This window comes from Marmota monax, unplaced genomic scaffold (assembly GCF_021218885.2).
Source record: "Marmota monax isolate L192 unplaced genomic scaffold, Marmota_monax_Labrador192_F-V1.1 WCK01_AAM20220418_F8-fsc00135, whole genome shotgun sequence".
NCBI lineage: Eukaryota > Metazoa > Chordata > Mammalia > Rodentia > Sciuridae > Marmota > Marmota monax.
This window is the reverse complement of record NW_026694339.1, coordinates 2,400,739-2,422,932: the sequence shown is the minus strand read 5'-3', so window position 1 is coordinate 2,422,932 and position 22,194 is coordinate 2,400,739. Positions and strand designations below refer to the sequence as shown.

At 36.8% G+C, this 22,194-nt stretch overlaps 1 protein-coding gene and 1 long non-coding RNA gene across 3 annotated transcripts; one reads left to right on the top strand and one right to left on the bottom strand.

Moving 5' to 3' along the window:
* Positions 1-2,000: 2,000 nt before the first annotated feature.
* On the bottom strand, positions 2,001-13,316 carry LOC124109069 (uncharacterized). The gene is made up of 2 exons (XR_006856861.2): positions 13,081-13,316; positions 2,001-2,267 (listed from the first exon to the last, which is right to left on the bottom strand). It is a non-coding gene; the product is annotated as an uncharacterized LOC124109069 (long non-coding RNA).
* Arl14ep (ADP ribosylation factor like GTPase 14 effector protein) lies at positions 13,211-21,426 on the top strand. Of its 2 annotated transcripts, none has more exons than XM_046467547.2 (4): positions 13,211-13,343; positions 15,289-15,788; positions 17,307-17,434; positions 18,490-21,426. In XM_046467547.2, exons 2-4 carry the CDS (start codon positions 15,363-15,365, stop codon positions 18,716-18,718), a joined length of 783 nt encoding a protein of 260 aa, XP_046323503.1. In that variant the 5' UTR covers positions 13,211-13,343; positions 15,289-15,362; the 3' UTR covers positions 18,719-21,426. The 2 variants fall into 2 exon arrangements, with proteins under 2 accessions (XP_046323503.1, XP_046323504.1); XM_046467548.2 differs by having other exon boundaries at positions 13,270-13,372.
* The last annotated feature ends 768 nt before the right edge of the window (positions 21,427-22,194 follow it).

Sequence of the window (22,194 nt, the reverse complement as noted above, 5' to 3'; positions counted from 1 at the left end):
AAAATAACACCTAATGGGTAAATCATAGGAAATTGTTCCTTAATACAGCACCTTTTAAAAAATAATAAGACACAAATCCCTCTCCTGCTAGTTTACTCATGTGTACAACTTTTTCTATGGGCAAGTTCTTAATAACCCCTATACACTTGTTTCACTTTCTCCCCATCACTCTCTTCTCCTGTGTTTCCTTCCCTGCTATGATGGTTTAGATATGAGGTGTCCCCAAAAGCTCATGTGAGACAAGGCAAGGATGTTCAGAGGTGAAATGGTTATATTATGAAAGATATAACATAATTAGTGGATTAATCCACTGATGTGGATTAATGAAATTAATAATTGTAGGTAGGTTGGGTGTGCATAGAGGAGATAGGTCACTGGGGGTATGCTTTGGGGATTTAAATTTTGTCCCTGGTGAGAGAACTCTCTCTGTCTCTCTCTAATTCCTGGTTTCCATGTCCTGAACTGCCTTCCTCTGCCACGCCCTTCTGCATGATGTTCTGCCTCAACTCAGGCCCAGGGCAATGGAGTCTGCTGACTGTGGACTGAAGCTCTGAAACCATGAGCCAAAATAAACTTTTCTTCCTTTATATTGTTGTTGTCAGTTCTTTTTAGTCACCGTGACTAAAGCTGATTAAAATACCTGCTCATCCTGGACCTTATGGCTACCTTTCTGAAATACTCTCTTGCTAATATAACCAGGACATTAGACAATCATGATAAAAGTCATGGCTTAGTTTTTCATATCTGGTTATTTAACTATTTAAGTATCACTCTGAGTTTGTTCACTCAGCTATAACAAAATAACATAAACTGGTGGTTTATGAACAATTCATATTATTTTCTTACAGATCTGAAGACAGAAGAGCCAAGATCAAGGTGCTGGCAGATTCTGTTTAGTGAGCGCATACTTCCTGGTTCACAGACAGCATCTTCTCACTGTGTCCTCACATGTTGGAACAACTCCTTCCTCTTCAGTTTCTTAGAAGAGCATTAACCCATTCATGAAGGTTCCCCCTTCATGACCTAACCTCCTTCCAAAGGCCTCTCACTTCATAATATTACCACAATGGGGACTAAGAGTCAACATATGAATTTTGGGAGATGCTACATTCAATCTATAGCATCTCAACTCATTAACTATATTGTACAAATTATTAGATGATTATTTCATATGGTTCAACCTAGTAGTCTTTTTAAGCTTCTTTTTCCCCATCTGTAATTTATGATCACACAAACATTGTTGTGAAGATGAAATAAAGTGATACATGCAAAGCACTCAGTCCTGTTTAACACATAAGTGCTCAATAAACGCAGGTCTTTTATAAAACTCACCAAATTCTACTTACTTACAAAATACATATGGAATTTATGTCTTTATTTCATCACTATTTACTTATTCACTCTCTTAGCATAATAACTACATGTTCCAGGTACTAAGATAGATGTTGGAAATGCAATGATGAAGTATACGTGACTTCTGCTCCAATGGTACTTTCAGGATAGAGGAAAAGGAAGACTGCTGAATAGCTATTTAAATGGAAGTAGTAAAAGGTAATGACCCTAAGGCTTTGCTCTGGTTAGTGAGAGAATATATTTTCCATGTCCCATCTCTTTTCTCCAGGGTCCTGGGTAAGGAAACAAATGATAAATTCAGAGATAACAGCGAATTGCTGGAGAAATTCTTGCCACACTGATTTATCTAAACTACCTATGTGCCTTTGTCACTTGCTATCTAAACCACTCTACAGCTCTTAGTTGCCTTCAGGGTAAACACCTTAAAGTGACAGATTTCCCACGTCTCTCTTAGTACTCTTTTCTCTCTCATTTTATGTTTCAACAAAACTGCACTATTTGTATTTCTCTAAACATGTCATGCTTCTTTATGTCTCTATGTTTTGCTCATGCAGCCCATGAAATGTCCTTCACCCTCTGCCTTGGCAACTCCTCACACCAACTGCAATTCTTGTGGCTGCAAAGGAAAGAAAACTATCTCAGACTAGTTTGAAAGAAAAGAAAATTTTATTATAAGGATACTGGGAAGTCTCACAAAAATAGAACAACAAAATGGCTGCACACCCACTACAGGTAAAAGCAGAATGTATTTTCTGGGAGATGCAGGGAGGATGCATTCCCTTCACAGTCATCTCTGCTTCTCTCCTGTTTCAGTATAACTCACATGGTTGTTGTTATTGATTTTCCTCTATCAAATGGCAAAAACAAAGCAGTTGATAGTTTTCAAACTTCTCTGAGTCCCATGTTGCAAAATCCTAGGGAGGGATAATGATTGGATAATGATTTATCCTCTTACAAGGAAAATCAAGCGACTGAAACAATTCCAAGCCTTCTTGTTACATTGCTACTTTCTCTTAGAAGTAATTATTAAAGGTAAGATAATCTATATAATTGGTTTGAATGTACATAACATTTACAATCAATTAATACAACATTACAGAGAAAAGATGTGAAAGCACATAAATAAGTTTCCACTATGCTTACAAAATTTTCAACCCAGTTCAGTTGATGGACAGTGGGTTTACTAAAACTCTAATTCAATAATGAAAACATTCCCTGACTTCCCTAAAAGTACAGGAAAGGGTAGTGGTTTTCTCACAATTGCCAAGAAATGCATTAAATAAGTGGGGAGAATAATCAAAATACACAACAGAATGAGGAAAAAGTCAGTGAAAATGAGGAAAACAATGTTCTGTTCTCCCTCTGCTGGCACCTAGGCAGCATAGCTCTTCAACGTTTTGCCCAAAGAATCAAAGGAAATTTTTTCATGAAATTCCGGAAACATTTGGAATTATTCATAGTATTCATCTGAATAAGACCCACCAAAGCCAAAGTTTCCCCACTAAAGCCATCAGTACTTTCTCTCCCTATCACTAATTATGACTGATATAGAAAATAGAAAAGATAGATCACATAGAAACTAATGGCTTAACTGATTTTCCAAGGCAGCAGTTCAAAAGAAGATATAACACTATATATTACACATGTACTATATTATATTTTCTGATTTTTCTAAGAATATAATCCCCACAAGTTGAGATGAAGTCTGACAGAACAGCAGAACGCTATCTCTTGAGTTAGAAGCCCTGAGTGTGAGCCTGGACTCCTCCTTTTTCTTACTGTTTGTATAACCCTTATATATATGGTTGTCACTTACACATATTGGTTGTATAATTTTGCCATTTCTGGAATCGAGTTTCATCAACCTCTAAATGAAGATGCTGTGGAACAGAACTGTTGGCTCCATTTCTAGTTCTAATATTTTATAATTCTAAGTGCTGTTGAATTACAAATTTTAATGTTTTATTTATGCTTTTTCTTTATACCATTTGGGTCATTCTAAGACATAAGCAAAATGGTTGAAACCTTTCCTGTAGACATCCACTTCCTTCCTTGATAGAATGCCAAACATACTGTGGACACCCAGATGAATCTTAATTGATACAATAATGATTATTATGGCAATGAAGGGCCCTGGGATTTTAATTTGAGCCAAATTCTCTCCTGGTTATATGGCTAGTATTTTGAGTAGCAGATGTGAGCAGATCTGTATTTCCTTCCCCACGCCACCCCCACAACAGTCTGAAATCTTCACTTTAAATGAGAAAAATTAGAAGCTTAAAATGCAGTTTCAATCTGTCCTACTAGCCAATCATCAGTTAAGTTCCCTATGTCATATTTCTTTAAATCAACTGACTATTAAATATTGTTGTCAGGAAAGAGGGGACAAGATGGGTGAGAGGGAAGTCAAGAGTTAACAGGTTCAAAGAACAACTCTACTTTTTAGCTCAATATGATCTTTTAAGATTGAAACAGCATGTCATGAATGAGAGACATGTGTGAGCTGATCACCCAGTGTTTCTAGATATAATTGGAGGTCCATAAACGGTAGCAAGAATAATTATAGCTACAAGTTATCAACTGCTTACTATGTGCCAAGCACTATGCTAAACCCTTTATACCTATCTTCATGTATGTTACTTTTACACCCATATACAAAAGCACACACTAATCTATTCCACACAAAAATCCTACAGGGTAGACGTGATTACCTTTATTTTACAAAGGAGAATTTGAAGCCTATAGAATTACAGTAATTTCCCTAGGTTATACCACTAACTAGTAGCAAAACAGATTTGAATCAGGCAGTCTGATTCTAGAGCTCACTTAGAGTCTTGTTTGTGTCACCAAATTGGAAAATGAAGCAACTTGGCTTTAGAAAACAATTAATTCTGTACTCTCTAGAATAACTAAAATGAAAATCAACAATAGCAACTGATGATCCCAAGGGTTTGTGAACATGCTTAGGAATGTAAACTAGTGCTGGAAAGTGTATGAATTTGGAAAACTCTTGGAAAAAATATAACTTTGGAAAACTCTTTGTCAGTATCTAATCAAACAGAACATACATATTTCCTATGATTCAAGAGTTCTACAGCCACTATATACCCGATCAGAAGTATGAATTTATGTGCACCAAAAAACAGAATGTTCATAGAAACATTGTTTGCAAAAGCTCCAAATTGAAAGAACCCAATGTCTATCAACAGTAAAATGAACAGAATAAAATTTTAGCATCTTCATGTAAAAGAAATACAATTGGCAACACCAAAGGACTATTACTATATACAACATGGATGAATGTCACATTGTATTGAGCACAAGTAGACACAGTAGACTACACATGGCACAATTCCAAATTCAAAGTTCAAAAAACCCCCAAAACTAATCTATGGTGAAAGAAGTGAGAATAGTAGTTTACCTTTGACAACATGTGTTAAAAACTGAGGTGCAGTGCAATTGAGGATTCTAGAATATTAGTAATTCTTTTCTGGGGGGAAGGGGGGTTTTAGGGATTGAATTTAGGGGCATTTGACCACTTGGCCACATTCCCAGCCCTATATTGTATTTTATTTAGAGACAAGGTCTCACTGAGTTGCTTAGCACCTCGTTTTTGCTGAGGCTGGCTTTGAACTCAGGATCCTCCTGTCTCAGCCTCCAGAGCTTCTGGGATTACAGGTGTGTACCACTGCACCCAGATAGAATATTAGTAATTTTTGACCTAGGAAATACATATATGAAAATTCATTAAGTAGACTTAAATACTTCTCTGTGGTGTATTAAAATTTAATATGAAAGTTTACAAAAAGAAAATAATTACTAAGAATTCATCCTCCTTCATTTCTCACATCACCCTTCAAAGTATCACACCATCACAACCCAAAGTTGGGCCCCTCTGCATGTTAATATTTCAAGTCTCCTATTTCTTGGTTCATTTCCACATCTATAAGCATCTTTCATGAGAAACTAAAACTTGTCATAGCTGATATCCTAAACTCCAGTTCTATTCTCTAACCACAACTATTTACTCCTCCAATTTAATCAATTTTTTCACCTCTTTACCTTCTGTTTTGAGAGTTCCAGATCTTTTCATTCTCATAGTCATCATAATTCTGTCTTGTTTGTTTGCAAAGATTTATCACTTCAACCATTCCATTCACTTAACTAATAGTGCTAGGTTCTGGCAATGCTATAGTAAACTAAACAGACATTATCTTCTCTTGAAGAATTCTTGTCATGGAGTGACTTCCATGGTAAAACCTAAAACTCTTTGTTCCCTTGTCCTTCTTATGCATTTGACTGATAGTTCCTCTACCTTGAATTAATCCAGTTGTCTGCCTTCACTGGTAGCACCCAAAAAACACCCACATGCTAGAAGAGAAATTGAAATTTGCATATGTATTTGCATATTTATGGTCTCTAACTTCATATAGTCTCCAAATTCTGTTCTTATAATATGCCTGTAGTTGCCTATTTTTCCTTTTAGCTAAAATCTCGCATTTTATTTACTTGCAAATGTAAACAAATTACTTCTATCAGCAGTGCCCATTAGTACTGCTGCAGTACTGGTAACTTGGTCCATAGTGCCAACAACTTTGCCACCAATAGAAATCACAAATTCTTTATAATATATTAGAGTTGTTACAAATATTTTGGTACTCCTCAAAATATTTATAGTCATTGCTACTTTGAAATTTGGGTAATTATTAGATTTACTAGATCAAGCTATTTTTTGCATTAATATAAGCACAGCAGCATTTTAAAAACATATCTATGAATTTTTTTAACACTTCTCCCATCAAGAGAATAGAGGCGGGGCTGGGGCTGTGGCTCAACCGGTAGTGCGCTCGCCTGGCATGCATGCGGCTGGGTTCAATCCTCAGCACCACATACAAACAAAGATGTTGTGTCAGCCGAAAACTAAAAAAATAAATAAATAAATATTTTAAAAAAATCTCTCTCTCTCTCTCTCAGAGAGAGAGAATAGAGGCTATGCCCCTTCCCCCTATGAATCTGGGCCAAGCTGAATGAATCTCATATTTACCAATAGAATGTAGAGAAAGTGACACTACATGACTCCAGATATTGTCTTACAGGCTAAAGCAAATTTCACCCTGACTGCCAGCACTGGAAGCACTGAGCCATCCTGTAAGAATCCAACTACCCTGTATATGTGAGAAACTGATGTGACTCCATTTTTGAAAACCCAGCTTCTACCTCAAGGTCTGTCCAAAGGGAGGGGGCGTGGCCCTTTTCCTTGGAAAAACCCACAGAGCGCTCCTAGGCACACAGCCACCCTGCTGAGTTGTTTGTCTGCAAATAACAGGAGAGATCTACAGCACCAGGTGTCCCTGATTCAGTTAGGCTAGGTGAGGACCCATTGCAACCCCCTAGCAACCACCAATCAGCATGAGACAGAGAAAATACCTGGGATGCCAGATGACTCCCCAGTAGTTTTGGTGGTTGAAAACATGTTAAGAAACCATGTAGTTTAGCACGTACACCCCTCACAGATTAAACCAATCAGTTCAAACGAATCCTCCTCTTGTACTAACCAATCACCCCTACCCAACTTGTTCTGGCCAGTGAATGTGCTAATCAATGTTAAGAGTTGTTGTTTGATTTCCCCATGGTATGAAATGATTTGCTGTGTGATGTTGTGACGCACAGAGTATCCCCCCAAAACCTATAAATCCTCACTGAACTAAGGGTCAGGACTCACTCCTTGGGACAGCTGCATCGGAAACAGTTGTGAGTCCAGGCTCGAGCTTGCAATAAAGACTCTTGTATGATTGCATTGGATTCGGCTCCTGGAGGTCTACTGGGGTCCCAAGAATCTAGCATTACAGACGCCAGGTGGTAAAGAAGACCAATCTAGCAGAAGCAGCAAGACCACATGGAGAATGGGAGTTGGGATTAGGGACAGAGACAGACACACCAACCAACATGGAGAATGGGGGTTGGGATTAGGGACAGAGACAGACACACCAACCAGGCCAGGCTCTGGCTGTTATTTTTATTGTAGAAACTAACAAATACTTATTACAAGGTCTCTCTTCTCTAGTTGATGGGAACACAAACTGTTTCCATCCCTGTTATAAGTACCAGACATTGTTTGGTCTATTACTTTGGGGGCTTTTTACTTCAGCCACATGGAATTTCACCCTTTTATTATGTAAATCAGTACTCAGCCAAAGATAGGAGGGAACACTTCTGCAGATGTCCAAGACTCTGTCTCTGTGACACCTCTTCCTCCCTGCTACTCTGCTCCTTTGTCTCCCTGAATTCCTATTTGTCTCTTTCATTCAGCTAAACCACTGGCCTCCATATGAATCCCCTCCCTTCTCTAATCACTCCCTGGACATTGCCTCCATGTGGTAAGCTAGGATGACTATAAAACTCAACATTTGTTTTCCTTTGCTCAGGGATCACAATCCTACATAGCCTGGTGTCCAAGGTCTGAAAGCAATTATTTCTCATATTTTGTACATGTTTCTAGTTGTTTCTAGTAAAAGAGCAGTTCTATTGAAGCAAAAGTCCAAATGTAATTCTTAAATCTTAAAATTAAAAAAACTTGAATTGTGTTGTTTGATCTTAAAATTCATATACAAAGATACAAAAAATAAAGTTCTTCATACTTAATATAGTAAAACTTCTTGAAAATGTTCTCTAACTTCTCATTCTTTAACTGGGTATATGCTGGCTTCTACCCTCATCTTCACTTCCTTGAAAAAACTGCTTTCACACCCTTTATGGCCACCACATTATTATAGGTGAAAAATACATTTTATTATTTTTTATTTCATTTCTTTGCAGTTCTTTTCAATTCTTTTTTATATAACTTTCTTCAGTTGTACCATCCAATATGGCAGCCACCAGCCACATGTGACTAATCCATACTGAGACATGCTGAAGGTATAAAACATATCAGATTTCCAAGACTTAATATGAAAAAATATATAACATACATGATTAATTTCTATGTTAATCACATGTTAGAATGTTAATGTTTTAGACATTTGGGTTAAATAATGTTTCTATAATTAATTTCACCTGCTCCTTTTTTTAACCTTTTTAATATTGCTTTTAGTAAATTTGCAATTCCACTTGTGTTTCACATTATACTTCTAATGACCAGTACAGCCCTACAGCAACCTTGTCTACTGCCAGAACTCTGAAATCCTCTCCTTTATTAGTCTGTGGGATTCTGCTCTTCCCTAGTTTTCCTGCTACCTTATTGCTCCTTCTCCAACTTCTTTTCTTAGAGTAAATCCATTGCTGTGAAATTTCATTGTGCTTCAAAATAACTCAGGGTTACCTGCAAACAGGACTGATTCTTGGACCTTATATGCAGAAATTCTGATCTGACAGACTGGCCTGGGGGACTGTTATAGTTTAGACATGAAATGTGCTCCAAAAGCTTATGTGTGAGACAATGTGAGAAAGTTCAAAGGTAAAATGATTCAGTTATAAAAGTCTTCACCTAATCAGTGCATTAATCCACTTGAATGGATTAACTGGGTGGGAACTATAGATAGGATGTGGTCACTGAAGGCATGCCTTTGGGATATATATTTTGTCCCTGGTGAGTGGAGCTCTCTCAGCTTCCTGATTGCTAGGTCTTGCTGCTTTTCTCCTTCAAACCCATCCAACTTAATGTTCTGACCCACTTCAGGCCTAGAGCTATGAAGTTGATATTTATAGACTAGACCTACAAAACTGTGAGCGTCAAATAAACTTTTCCCCCTCTAAAACTGTTGTCAGGTCTTTTGGTCACAGTGTTGAAAAAGCTGACTGAAATAAAGACAGAGATTCTGATTCAGTAAAATGGAATGAAGGTGCAAATTTGGATTAATCTTCAGTCCTATTCTTTCTCATTTGACCCTATATATTCCTTGGTTAATTCATCTTCTTTACCCTACCTCATCCCCCAAAACAGAACTACTATTACTCATAGACCAATATTTGCCAGATTCCTCTTATCTCCCGACGCTTCCTTCTAACTGCCAACTGCACATCTTCACTTGGATGTCTTAAATTTAGTATATCCAACAGTTAAGTCTTTATCTCTATTTTCCCTAACTCATTTCTCTTTTTGTCCTCCCAGTTACCCAAACCAGAATCCTAAAATCATCCTCTCCTTCCTAATATTGATATCTAATCAGTTATAAAATCCTACTAATTCTTTTTGCTTAACTTCTATCTACTTCATGCCTGCTTAATTCCTTTAGTTTAGGGTTTCTCAATCTCAGAAATAAAGTATTGTTGTAGGGGGTTTATGTGGCATTGTGTGATGTCCAGCAGTTTCCCTGCTCTTACCCTCCTACATACCAGTAGCATCTCCCTGGTTAGTACAAACCAAAATGTCTCCAAATGTTACCAACTGTTGGGGGCAGGGAGTGGAGTGAAGGAAATCCTCTCATCCTTAGAGCCACTACCTTAGTTAATTTAGTTTGCTGAAGCTCTCATTATCAGTCATGCACATTAGGATGAAAGGATTCTATGCCTTGTCCAGGACTGCATCTCTCCACCATTCTCCATACTCCTTATGGTTTTATAATGTCCATCAGGATAAAATCCAGTATCTATAATAAAGCATAAAAAGGGCATTGCCTTCTACTTGTCTTTCCAGCCATACTGAATTCTTCTGCAGTTTAATTAGGAATGTATGAAATTCATAAAAAGTGTTAACTGTAGACAGTAAGTAAGCTACTAGCTTATGAGATAAATGCAAAACTCCAGGGTGTTTTAAATATAGAATATGAGTAAGCATGTACTTTATGAAACATAGTCAGAGTTGTGTTAAATATGCATAGTAAGTTAGTAAACTATAAGGCATGCCAGAGTTAAAATACATAGAAAATATGATGGAACAGAGGGTCACTTATAGTCAAAGGGATGAAAAAAATAAGTTATGAATAATCATGACATCTCTAGACTGACAACTGTGTCACTCCTACATTGGCGACACACTGGTGAAACCCACAACAGTCTCATATGTTCTCTACCAAAGAAATGCAAACAAATGTTCAGCAGCCTAACTTGTAAGTTCTGGTTGTGGCCAGGCATACTTTCTACCCAAACAGCACGTGCATGCCATTGGCCCAAAGCATTTTCCACTTGTAGGCCTCCTTGCTTGTTTTAGTCAGCTTTTTTGCTGCTGTGACTTAAGACCCGGCCAGCAAAATTGTAGAGGAGACAAAGTTTATTTGGAGGCTTACAGTTGTAGAGGTCTTAGTCCATAGAAGACCAGCTCCATTTCTCAGGGCTCAAGGTGAGACTGAACATCATGGTGGAAAAGTGTGGTAGAAGGAAGCAGTTCACATGATGATCAGAAAGCAGAGAAAGAAACTCCACTCTCCAGATACAAAATATATACTCCATAGCCATTCTCCTAATGAACCACTTCCTCCAGCCATACCCCACCTACCTCCAGTTACTACTCAGTTAATCCATTTAGGGCTTTTTTTCCACTGATTAGGTTAAGGCTATAACCCAATCATTTCTTCTCCAAAACCTTCTTGCATTGTCTCACATGGTGAGCTTTTGGGGGACACCACATCTAAATGATAACATTGCTGAAACCTCACTTCTGGCTCTTATGAGCATAGCTTCAATGGAAAAGGCAAAGATGGCAGACAGGTCATATGAACATTGCTTAACCAGTGATTTAGATGGCTTCCGTTCGCTTGTACCCTATCCTAATCATGTTAACTTACTACAATTCCTTCCTACTGTTTTCATTGGATACCTAAATTGATTCATTAAGCCATATCATTCACAAATCTTAATTTGGTCTCATGAGCCTGCTGTTTTACATCGCTGGGTTAGCTATCCTAGTGTTCACCTAGAGGCCAGCATTGCATCAAGTTCATTTCCCATATGACAATTTAATTCAAGCATTAATCCCTTCCCCCCACAGAATGTCCTTGCATATTAGTATCTCCTATTTTATCCTGTTAATATCCCTATGCTTTTATTATAGCACTTATCAAATCACATTGTAATTAACAATTTATTCCTCACTCACTAATCTTTGAACTCCTTGGGAGCAGGAATACATTTTATTCATTTATAGTTAGTAGTACTTAGCAAAGTGCCAACCACAAAGTAACCAGCAAAAGAACTATCCAAATCAGTTAAGGGGATTACCCATGGTTTTTGCCTTTCTCCCATCCCCTAATTCTAAGATTGGTATAATACAGTCAGTGTCAAAATCCTGCTTAGCTGAGGAGGAGTATGAAAGATGAAAGTGTTGGAAAGAACCATAAACTCACTTTAGAAAACAATTTACAGTAAATATATGAAATTACAAGCAAGCATGGGCTTTGGTGGACCTTATTTGCCTGTCCCATGTCATTCACTTGCAGATTAAAATAGCAATAGTTTTTGGTTTTTGTTGACCTCTTATGCCCACATGATTATGGTTAAAAGATCACAAACCTTCAGTGGAAAAGACATTAAGCCTTATGCATGGGTGTCTGATAACTATCAAAAGAGACTCTGCTAAAGTAAGTTTGCCCTAAGTTAATTTGTCTGATTTGACAGACATGCTTTTGGGGGGAGGGGGGGGGGGGAATCCAGATCCTGAGATGTATACAGGGAAATAAAAACTATTAAAGATTTCCTGCATAGCCTTACCTGACCATAACTGCTATTAGAACCTGTGGTAACTATACTTCTGCTCCTATTGCTCAGCTCTTGCCTTTTTAATCTTCTAATAGAGTTTGTATCTTCCAAAAGTTACAAGAATACTATGTTAGGAGGATGGCAACACAAGAATTCGAACTCATCCCACACTGAGACCAGTGTCTTTTTCTTTCAGATTAGTCAGGATGAGATCTTTGATCTCTAAGGAGGCAGGTTCATTACACATGCCCCCCTAAAGCAATCACAGAAGATGGATCTTTCTCGCTCACCAACCCTTCAGATTAAGGGATCAATGTCTGGGGCTGCGGTGAATTAGGAATTTGGAATAGAAAGATATACTGAGTCTAGAAGCACCCAATGTTCAAGTGCAGAGAAAACTGGCGTGAAATCATGCCGCTCCACTCTGCCTCTACCTCTAGTCCAGCCCCTAACAACCAGCCCTCTATAGATGTTAGTACCCCCACATCACTGGGTTGCTGTCTGTCCCCCTAGAGAGAGCCAGCATGCTCTCTTGAATGTGCATACCTTATTTTACCCCAAAGGCATCTCTCTTGAGATTGCCCCCATTCTCCCTTGAATATGTATCTACTTTCCTAAATAAACCTCCGTCTATGCCTTTGAAAAAGAAAGAGGGAGGGGGAGAGGAAGAAGAGAAGGGCGCATGGAGCACTAGATGAATGCAAGTGAATAAAGTCCGATTTAAAAATTAATGAGCGCCTACGTGTGGCAGACAATAGAGATACAAGGAAACCATTTCTTCCCTTAGAAAATTACTGGAGGCTAAATTTTACTCAAAATAATAGCTATTTCGTAGTTCATTATTTTAAAAAAAATAGAATATTTCGTTTGCCTGAAAGAAGCAAAATAAAATGTATGACCTTAAATCAAAGGCTCGTTCTTGAGGTGCTTTTAACGCATTCACTCCCTTCAGGGGTTAGGGGTATCTGGGAGCAAAAGTTTGGTATCCTGCACAGGCGGAGAGATTTGAAGGCAATTAAAATTAGCAGAACCTGTGTCTCGTAACAGTTGAACCCTAGAGATCGCCCAATTCCCTAACCGAGAGGAGACGGTAAATACCAGTCAGCGTCTGAAGCAACTATTGCCTCGCGTTGAGTCATTTACCAACTCCGGCCACTGAGTCCCTTTCACTCCCGGAGGCGACCAGGCGGGGTTCCACTCTAGGCTTCTCTCGGGCCTCTCTTGATGGTGGCGCTGGGCCTCTCTAGCCGGCGCGCACCGTCTTCTCTGTGGTAGCGCGAAGACGACCTGGAAGGCCGGCAACCGAGTGAGGCCTTCCTGTATGCGGTGCTGCCGGTACCCCGCGGAAAACTCCAGCTAAGGTGGAAGGGAGCTGGGGGTGGCTCTGGAGGTGCGCGAACGTGGAGACCGGCCCCTAAGTGGGGAAGGAGCCCGAGGGCCTCCAGGTGTCTAAGGAGTTGGTAGCGGAGGCCCTCGCTGGTGAGGGGGGTTTCGAGCTGCCGGCTGGGGCCTGCCCCAGCCTCCCATCCCGTGGTTCCCCCGAGCTCTACAGCAGCCTCCCGTCCTGTGGGTCCCCCAGCTCTTCCCCGGGTTCATCTGCGACCTTTTGGGTAAAAGCCCAGCGCAGTTTCCGCCACTTGTGTCTCCTCTGCGGCTGTCGCCTCTCTGGGGGAGGCCCGGAGCCCTCTAAGTTCTTAATTTAGGATCGAGCTACTTAGAATTTTTGTGGCCTCGAACCCTGTATGCAGTTTATGTCTTTCCTTGCTTGTATTTATTTTTAAATCAGAAATCTCTCACCCTTAACAGTTTGCTTGAAGCCAGAAACCAAGTAAAAAATTTTTTCTTTCCTCCTGGCACCATGAACGTAGTAGGTGGTCATTGGACGTATCTGCTTATTTGAATCATTTTGATATAACCATTAACGAGGGGCATTTTGTATGGGACCGTTATAGGTTTAAGATAAGAATAATTGTAGGATCCTTGGACCTTGTCTCATTGATTTAAGGGAGATTCAGCCTTCCTGATTTGAGATTCTGGGAGTTTCTGAACTCATTCTAAAGAGGTTGTTAAGTGTCTGTTAAGTCCCAGTGTTGTGCTAATTAGAGAAGCCACAACTCTGAAAAGGCCCCAGGGGATTTCTTGCCCTCACAGACCCAAATGTATAAAAGATTAACAAGTGACAAAAAAAAAAAAGCATATGATATTGCTATGAAAAATGAAGTTCTTAAAGTTAATTTTTGACATTGGTTGATAGAGAAAATGACATCATCATGTTCTTGTCTGCCATCTGAAAGGTAGTAGAGAAAAAGTTTCAATACAATGAAAGTGTTATGCAAACACAGGAAGGAAGCCTTTAACAATAGTATTTGAGTAAGGCTGCATGAGATAGAAGAGGCTGGTGGTGTCTTGAAGGATAAATAATTATTGCATGGCGCAGAAAGTGCCAAAGATTTATAGTACCGCTTGTTATACATCAAGCCCTCATCTATTCATGGATCTATTTATCTATACTATAGCAGTACCACACAGTTTAAATTATAACAGCTTTATAATAAATCAATATCTTGTTTTATTTCCCTTTTGAACCTTTGTTCTTCTGGGTTTTTTTTTGGGGGGGGGGTTGCTTTTTGGGTTTGTATTTTGACCTTTGGTCTTTCATATAGGTCAGCTAGTTTGCATCAGGTTAGGGGTAGAAGAATATCTGATGGAATTTTGATTGGAAGAGCATTGAATTTATATATGGATTCTCAGAGAATTGGCATATTTTACTATAGTCAAGCTTCCCATGATTTATAGCTTTATTTAGTTATATTGTCTTTTTTGTCTTTCAGTTTGGATAATTTTCTCCATAAAGATCTTGCATATCTTTTGTGAGATTTATATATTTTGGAAGGTATTTTATAAGTGGTTTTGGTTTCCATCATCTCTACTGAATTCTCTTACTGGTTCTAATTGTTTGTCTGTTGAACCTCTTATATTTCCCATGTAGATATTTGTGTCATCTTCAAATAATCCTTCTTGTATCTTGCATTTTAATCCTTATACCTTTTAATATTATCTTACATAGAAGCTGTGATAGCAGATATTATGTGTAGTTTTGATCTTACAAGGAATGCTTCTGACATCTGATGATTAAAGATAATACTGTTTATTGTAGGATTCTGGTAGAATACTTACCAATTCTTAATTTGATGAGAGATTTTCTTTTTTTGAAACAAATACTGAATTTTATCAATTTTTTTTTTCTTTTTGGTTTTCCAGGTAAAATAGTTTACAAAACAAATCTGTCTTTAATGTTTTTTCTAGGGTAATCATCACATGACCTACTAAAGAAAGATCTCTAGACAAAATAAAACAGGGAAAGTTTGCAAGAGTCAAGAATGATGGATCCATGTTCAGTTGGAGTACAGCTTCGTACCACAAATGAATGCCATAAAACATACTATACTCGTCACACAGGTTTCAAGACTTTACAAGAATTATCATCAAATGATATGCTTTTACTTCAACTTAGAACTGGAATGACACTTTCTGGAAACAATACAATTTGCTTCCATCATGTAAAAATTTACATTGACAGATTTGAAGATTTGCAGAAGTCATGTTGTGATCCATTTAACATACACAAAAAGCTAGCCAAAAAAAATTTGCATGTAATTGACTTAGATGATGCCACTTTTCTGAGTGCAAAATTTGGAAGACAGCTTGTACCTGGTTGGAAACTTTGTCCAAAATGTACACAGATAATCAACGGAAGTGTGGATATTGATTCTGAAGACCGCCAGAGAAGAAAACCTGAATCAGATGTACGTATAGTAATACTTTTTCTATCCTGTGATGTGTTAGCTTTTTGTCACTGTGACCAAAATACCTGACAAGGACACCGTAGAGGAGGAAAAGTTAATTTTGGATTCATATTTTTAGAGGTTTAATCCATAGGAAGTTGAGTCCGTTGCTATGGACCCAAGATAAGGCAGAAAGTCATGGTGGAAGGAGATGGCAGAAGAAAGCTACTCTCCTCATGGCAGCCAGGAAGCAGAGAACAGGGTGGGGCTGCAGGAAAGATGGACCCTTCCAAGGCAAGCCCCTGTGACCTAACTTCTCCAGCTACTTCCCACTGTCTAAAGTCACCACTAGGATGAATTAATCATGTTATAGCTCTCATAATCTAATTATTTCACTTCTGGGCATTCCTGCATTAACACAGGAGCTTTAACAGGGACATCTTATAGCCAAACCATAGCATGTGACAAGTATATTAAGAGTATGTCTCGGGGCTGGGGATGTGGCTCAAGCGGTAGCGCGCTTGCCTGGCATGTGTGCGGCCCGGGTTCGATCCTCAGCACCACATACAAACAAAGATGTTGTGTCCGCCGAAAACTAAAAATAAATAAATAAATAAATATTTAAAAAAATGTTACTTCTGATGAAAAATGTAATATCATGGGGAACGTGGATGGTATAATGTTAAGGGGAAAAAGTCAATCTACAAAATTTAAAAAAAAAAAAAGAGTATGTCTCAAAATTTTTACTTACATCCATTTTATAATTCTTGCTGCTGGAATATTTTTTTGAATTTCCCCTTTTTCATTATGTTCATAAGACAAAAGATAACTAAACTTTTTAATTATATGAATTATATGTATTGTTTTCCTTTTGTTCTAAGGCACATCTCTACAAGCCATTTTTATCTGCAGTTCATTATTGATACTTGTTGATAACTGTAACTTCAGATGTCTTCATCTTATGTGTACATTGCTCTTGTGTTATTGTGTTATTCTTTTCCTAAATCCACTATCTTTATCACCCAAGGGTGATTCAGGGTAAATGCAAACATTTTGAAAGACCATTTACTTTCACTTCCTCAAATAACAAACATAAGCCCTTAGGCACCAAAATTTTGTTTTATCAAAGCTATTTAAAAATATCACACTATTTCAGAACTTGAAACCATATTGCTTCTCTCATCTTAATACTAGAAACTTTCCTAAGGACCCAAAGTTGTTATCAGGAAGCTCAGTTTTGTGCCATTGGGTTATAGCAGTTTTTTTGCCTTTGTTCCCATGTACCAGCAGCCATTGCAGTTGTCACCATGCCAGCCTGCCTCTACACCTAATTGCTGGAGACTAAAATCACATAATGGAAATGTCATTAATAAAAAAGTTTTAACATACTCAAGGACTAAGTAAATTTTCTTGCACTTGGGTCCTAATCTTTTTTCTATGTTCCAGGTTAAGAAATAAATCTGGGTCAATACTAAGAGAAGTATTTATTTATTTTCTAATGACAATATTTTAATGGATAATTTGCTTGTCTTTATTCAGGGAAGAACTGCTAAAGCTTTGAGGTCACTACAGTTTACAAACCCAGGAAAGCAAACTGAATTTGCTCCAGAAACTGGTAAAAGAGAAAAAAGAAGGCTTACCAAAAATGCAACTGCTGGTTCAGACAGGTATTCTATGCATTTACTCATATTCTAACTTACTGCTTCACATCTGCATTGTTCCTTTATTTTCTATTAAATTTTCTGAGTAGACATTTTAAGTTGAATAATGTGGAATTGGTAAAAAACCTCCAAGGACCTTGGGGTTTATTCATAGAAAATTAAAGCATCCCTTTCAACTCTAAAAGTTTGTTTCCAAGAAAGTAGCAATGATGTGAAAAGGTAACATTTTGACATGAGGGTTAAGATATTGAAGCAGACTTAAAGTAATTCACTTTGTGAAAAGCCCTAATGATATTATCTTATTGGTATATCTCTCTCTATGAGTGACAGCTAAAAGGTAATTCAATTTTATGAGAATGCAAGATTGCTTTTCATTTTTTACCTGTTTTTCATGGGGCTGAAATAGAAACAGTTCTGGTACAGTGAACAGAAAGAATGGGAGAACTAAATTATTTAAAATATTATTTCACTATTTCTAAAATATAATCATTCAGAAATTTCACTATTTCTAAAATATAAAGTGTAATCATTCAGAATTAAATGCAATTAACATTTTTGTGTATTCCATTTATTCCATTTGTTAAAGTTTTACATTGACTAATTACAGTATAAAAACTTATAGTTTGGTATACTACAAACTATGTTCACAAAGTAGTGAAGAGATTGATAACCAATAAAGTAAACCACTATTAACTAGCCATTATTTTTTCTTTAAAGGAAAATAATTTTAGCAGAAATTTACATATGATCTGGGACAAAGTTCTTGTCTGTTCCTTCGTTGAACTGACTTTTAAATGAACTTCAGGGAAATGAAGATATAGCTGAGTGGAAGAGTGCTTGCCTAGTACACACAAGGTTCTAGATTCAATTCTTAGCACCTCCTCTCACTTACTGTTTGTAGAATTGGCTGTAAGCCTGGTAAATTACATACTACTTTAGCAGGACCTTATCCCTAATTCAAAATACTTAATGTCCTTAAATTTTTTCATTATCCTATTTTCAGTTAAATATTCAAAAGTAATATATTCATGAGGTATAATTCATTACATTTTATTTTACAGACAAGTGATACCAGCAAAGAGTAAGGTCTATGATAGCCAAGGGCTCTTGATTTTCAGTGGGATGGACCTCTGCGACTGCCTGGATGAAGATTGCTTAGGATGTTTCTATGCTTGTCCTGCCTGTGGTTCTACCAAGTGTGGAGCTGAATGTCGCTGTGATCGCAAGTGGCTATATGAGCAAATAGAAATTGAAGGAGGAGAAATAATTCATAATAAACATGCAGGATAATTTGCAATATCAAACCACTGGAGTCTAAAGTTCCTCTATTTCTAAAATTCTGTTACTCTTAAGGTACATTTTAAGCATGATGGTCAAATAACAAAAATTTGAAAACTACCAAAGTGTATGTATGCTAATGTTTCATTTGGGTTTCTTTAAGTTCATTATTTGATGTAAATTTATATGAGTTGTTTCTCAGTAGTCACTTTTAAGCCTGTCTGGGTCAATGTTAAGAAGGGTGTGGGCAGTCCTCAGTTTGTGTGGTTCCCATAGGCACAAATTTCAGTGACCATAATTTAGTTAAATAACAACAGCCTCCTAATAGCATGGTTCACATTCAGTTAGGGTAGCATATCAGCTGTTCATCTTGTGAAGTATTAGCACCTTTGTCCAGAAATTATTAAGTAACAGGTGTGCTTTATAGTCAGTGACCAATTATGTTATCTTTTTTCAAATTCTGCTTGTGATTGGTCCTTGAACGTATGTATTTAGTTCATCTACAGCAAAGCGTATAGTTACATTGTCATCACCCAATGTGACATTTTATAAAAGTGGATAATCAAAAAAATTGGCCATCTAAGATTGAAAATGAAGCAAAGAAGTGAACAATAATAATGCTGAAAGTAATAATTTGAACATAAGTGGAGTTTTAAAAAAATGTCACTGATTCTGGGTGTTTAGATACAGTTGCTGTACAATGACTAGCTGAGTCTTGCTAAACAAACTTACCAACATAAGTGAGGAAAGCAGTTGTGATGGAGAAGTAATGGCAAAACTTTCACATTAAAGAATATTTATTGTTAACACAGGAATAGGTCACAACATAGAAAGCACAAACAATAATAAATGGTGGAAGCTGATCCCAACTTAAAAAGTACATAAGTTGCTGGAGTATAGGAGATGCTGACTCAGCATTATAAGTTAGAGAAGGCAAGCTGTGTTAAAACTACTCCTGATTAGTATTTTACAGTAAAGTAAAACTCTCACTCTCACTGTTTAAACTTTCATTTTCATCTACATTTATAACTGGCAGTTGAGAGTGTTTAATACTCCTACAGGTTTTTAAAGGTCATAGAATAATCGTAATTTTCCTTATTGATCATTGGGATTGCTTTGCTTGGACATCTTTATAGTCCCATACTACCATGTAAATGAGGACTGCCTATAGCTGGAAACAATGCCTCCTTCAGAGAAAACTGATTTTGATACTACTGACACTATGAGCTATTTTGAAAATAATCTATATATCTAAGTACTAAAATATATTTATTTTCTCCCAACTTAAATAAAAATAAGTATTAGTACCATAAAACTTTCATTATTTATACGGTGTATTCTTTGTGGGAGAAAAATATTCTTTTTATGTATAAAACATGAATATACATAAACATACATTATATCTATTATTGAAATTGTATAAGATGACTGATGAGGATTAAGAGATCAAAAACTATTTTTAAGACATTTACCCACCATTTTGTCTAACGGCTTCTTCCACCTAGAAAATTGTAAGCTGAGTTTTTGTTTTCTCCAAATACGATACCTCAGTTAATTGAATGAACTTTGGGCAATTTGAAATATTTTGTAGCTGTTGAAACTAAATTTCTATAGCCAGTTTAAATTGTCCACTGGAGCTCTTTTTGTTTTTTGTTTTTTTTAATGCTCTCTTAAGTCACTGTTTTTACTTTGATGCAATGTCATTTTGAAGTTATAATTTTTCTTTGACCTAATTATTAGTACAGTTACTTGTCAATTCCTTATCTATGTTTGAACTGAGCACTGGCAAAAGGAATAGTTTAACTTTAAATCAGGTGTTAGATTGTTAACTTTTTCTGAATGAAGAAAATATTTTGTTATAGAGGATACAAACAGATTCCAATTAGGATCATTAGAACTTAGTTTTTTGTTTTGTTTTTTGGAGGGATTTCTAAGTATAAGTTAGATTGTACATTGCTTAGACTCTTCAGAGAGAGATAATCTTACACTTTCTCTTTGCTTCAAACAGGATATAGGGCTGGGATTGTTGCTCAGAGGTAGAGCGCTCACCTAGCATGCGTGAGACACTGAGTTCTGTCCTCAGCACCACGAAAAATATAAAGATATTATGTCCACCTATAACTAAAAAAAATGTTTAAAAAAATTATAAGGACTGGGGCTGTCGCTCAGTGGTAGAACACCTGCCTCACACATATCCTTAGCACCACTTAAAAATAAAGATATTGGGAAAAAAATTATAAAAAAACAGAATATATCTCTGGAATAAATAACTTAAGTTTTAAATGGCTGTATTTCAGCATTCATTCAAATAGGTCTGTTACTTTTCAAAGACAGTAATGATTAAAAGGCAAGTTACTTGGAACAATTTTGCTAGTATTCTGCATTCCTACTTAGGGGCCCAGATTAGAGTTGTATTTTTTTTTTTTTTTTTTAATAACATCACAGGTTCACTTACTATTTTTAATCCAGATTACAAATATAGAATATAATGAAATCATCTAGATCCCTTTTATACTATAAAATGTTAAGCATTAAATTAGTATATATTCATCTAAAAAGCAAATAAAAGTTATATAAACTCTTATGCTTTATAAAGATTCTGTAGAGAATTTAATGTAAAGCCACTCAAACATTGGTCTTATAAAATGCTGGTCACAAATATTAAAGGAAAAGTGCTTGTATATATTTGAATAAAATGAATGTCATCCCTTGTGACCTTATTCCAACTTTTTACAATTACATGTAAGAATATAGCTATTAACCTTTGGGATATAATACATAGAATTTTTCTGTTTTTAAAATATGTCTAATTCTATATAACAAGCTGTTCTACAGCTTGACACTCTATTCTAAAAATGCTCTCTTGACCTAGAGTCCAGCCAATAATTTTGAACAAGTGAATTTTGACACATACATAGTGATTTGTTAATAAAAATATATCTATACATTTAATAAGTTTTAGCATCATTCTTTACAGAAGTCAGAGACCCATGGGGGAAGCTGATGAAATGTATGGACTATTTCCACAGGAAAAAATAAATATTCATGTACTCACAAATTCTGTGTTCAGAATACCTGAACATGGAATGTCTGGGTAGTATGAGATCTGATTTATTTGATTATATTTTAAGTGAAGTTGCCTGTCTAAAGTGTGGTTTGTTTTATTATATGGTGGTGATGTTTTAAATATAGTTCAGTCCTTAAAAAAGCTATTGCTGTCCTGAAAAATTAGATCCCACTCTGGCCTCTCACACCACCACCTGCCCCATCTCCAGAAAGGTAATTACAAGTTGAATCACAATGTAAAAAAAGTGTCTTATCTGGACTGAACTTGGTTATTAGAGATTTCTACTTGCATTATGGTTACCCTACTACAAATAGGTTAATGTTTTTGTGTAAAACTCATGTAACACCTTAGTTTTTGCTGACATCTGCTGGTATCTTCATGAAAATGAACTCTTCACTGCCGCTACATCTGCTTTATCTCT

Coding starts and splice junctions, on each gene's coding strand:
- Arl14ep (XM_046467547.2), top strand. CDS start 15,363: ATGATGGATCCATGTTCAGTTGGAGTACAGCTTCGTACCACAAATGAA. Junction 15,789..17,306: donor GAAGAAAACCTGAATCAGAT/GTACGTATAGTA, acceptor GTCTTTATTCAG/GGAAGAACTGCTAAAGCTTT. Junction 17,435..18,489: donor GCAACTGCTGGTTCAGACAG/GTATTCTATGCA, acceptor TTTATTTTACAG/ACAAGTGATACCAGCAAAGA.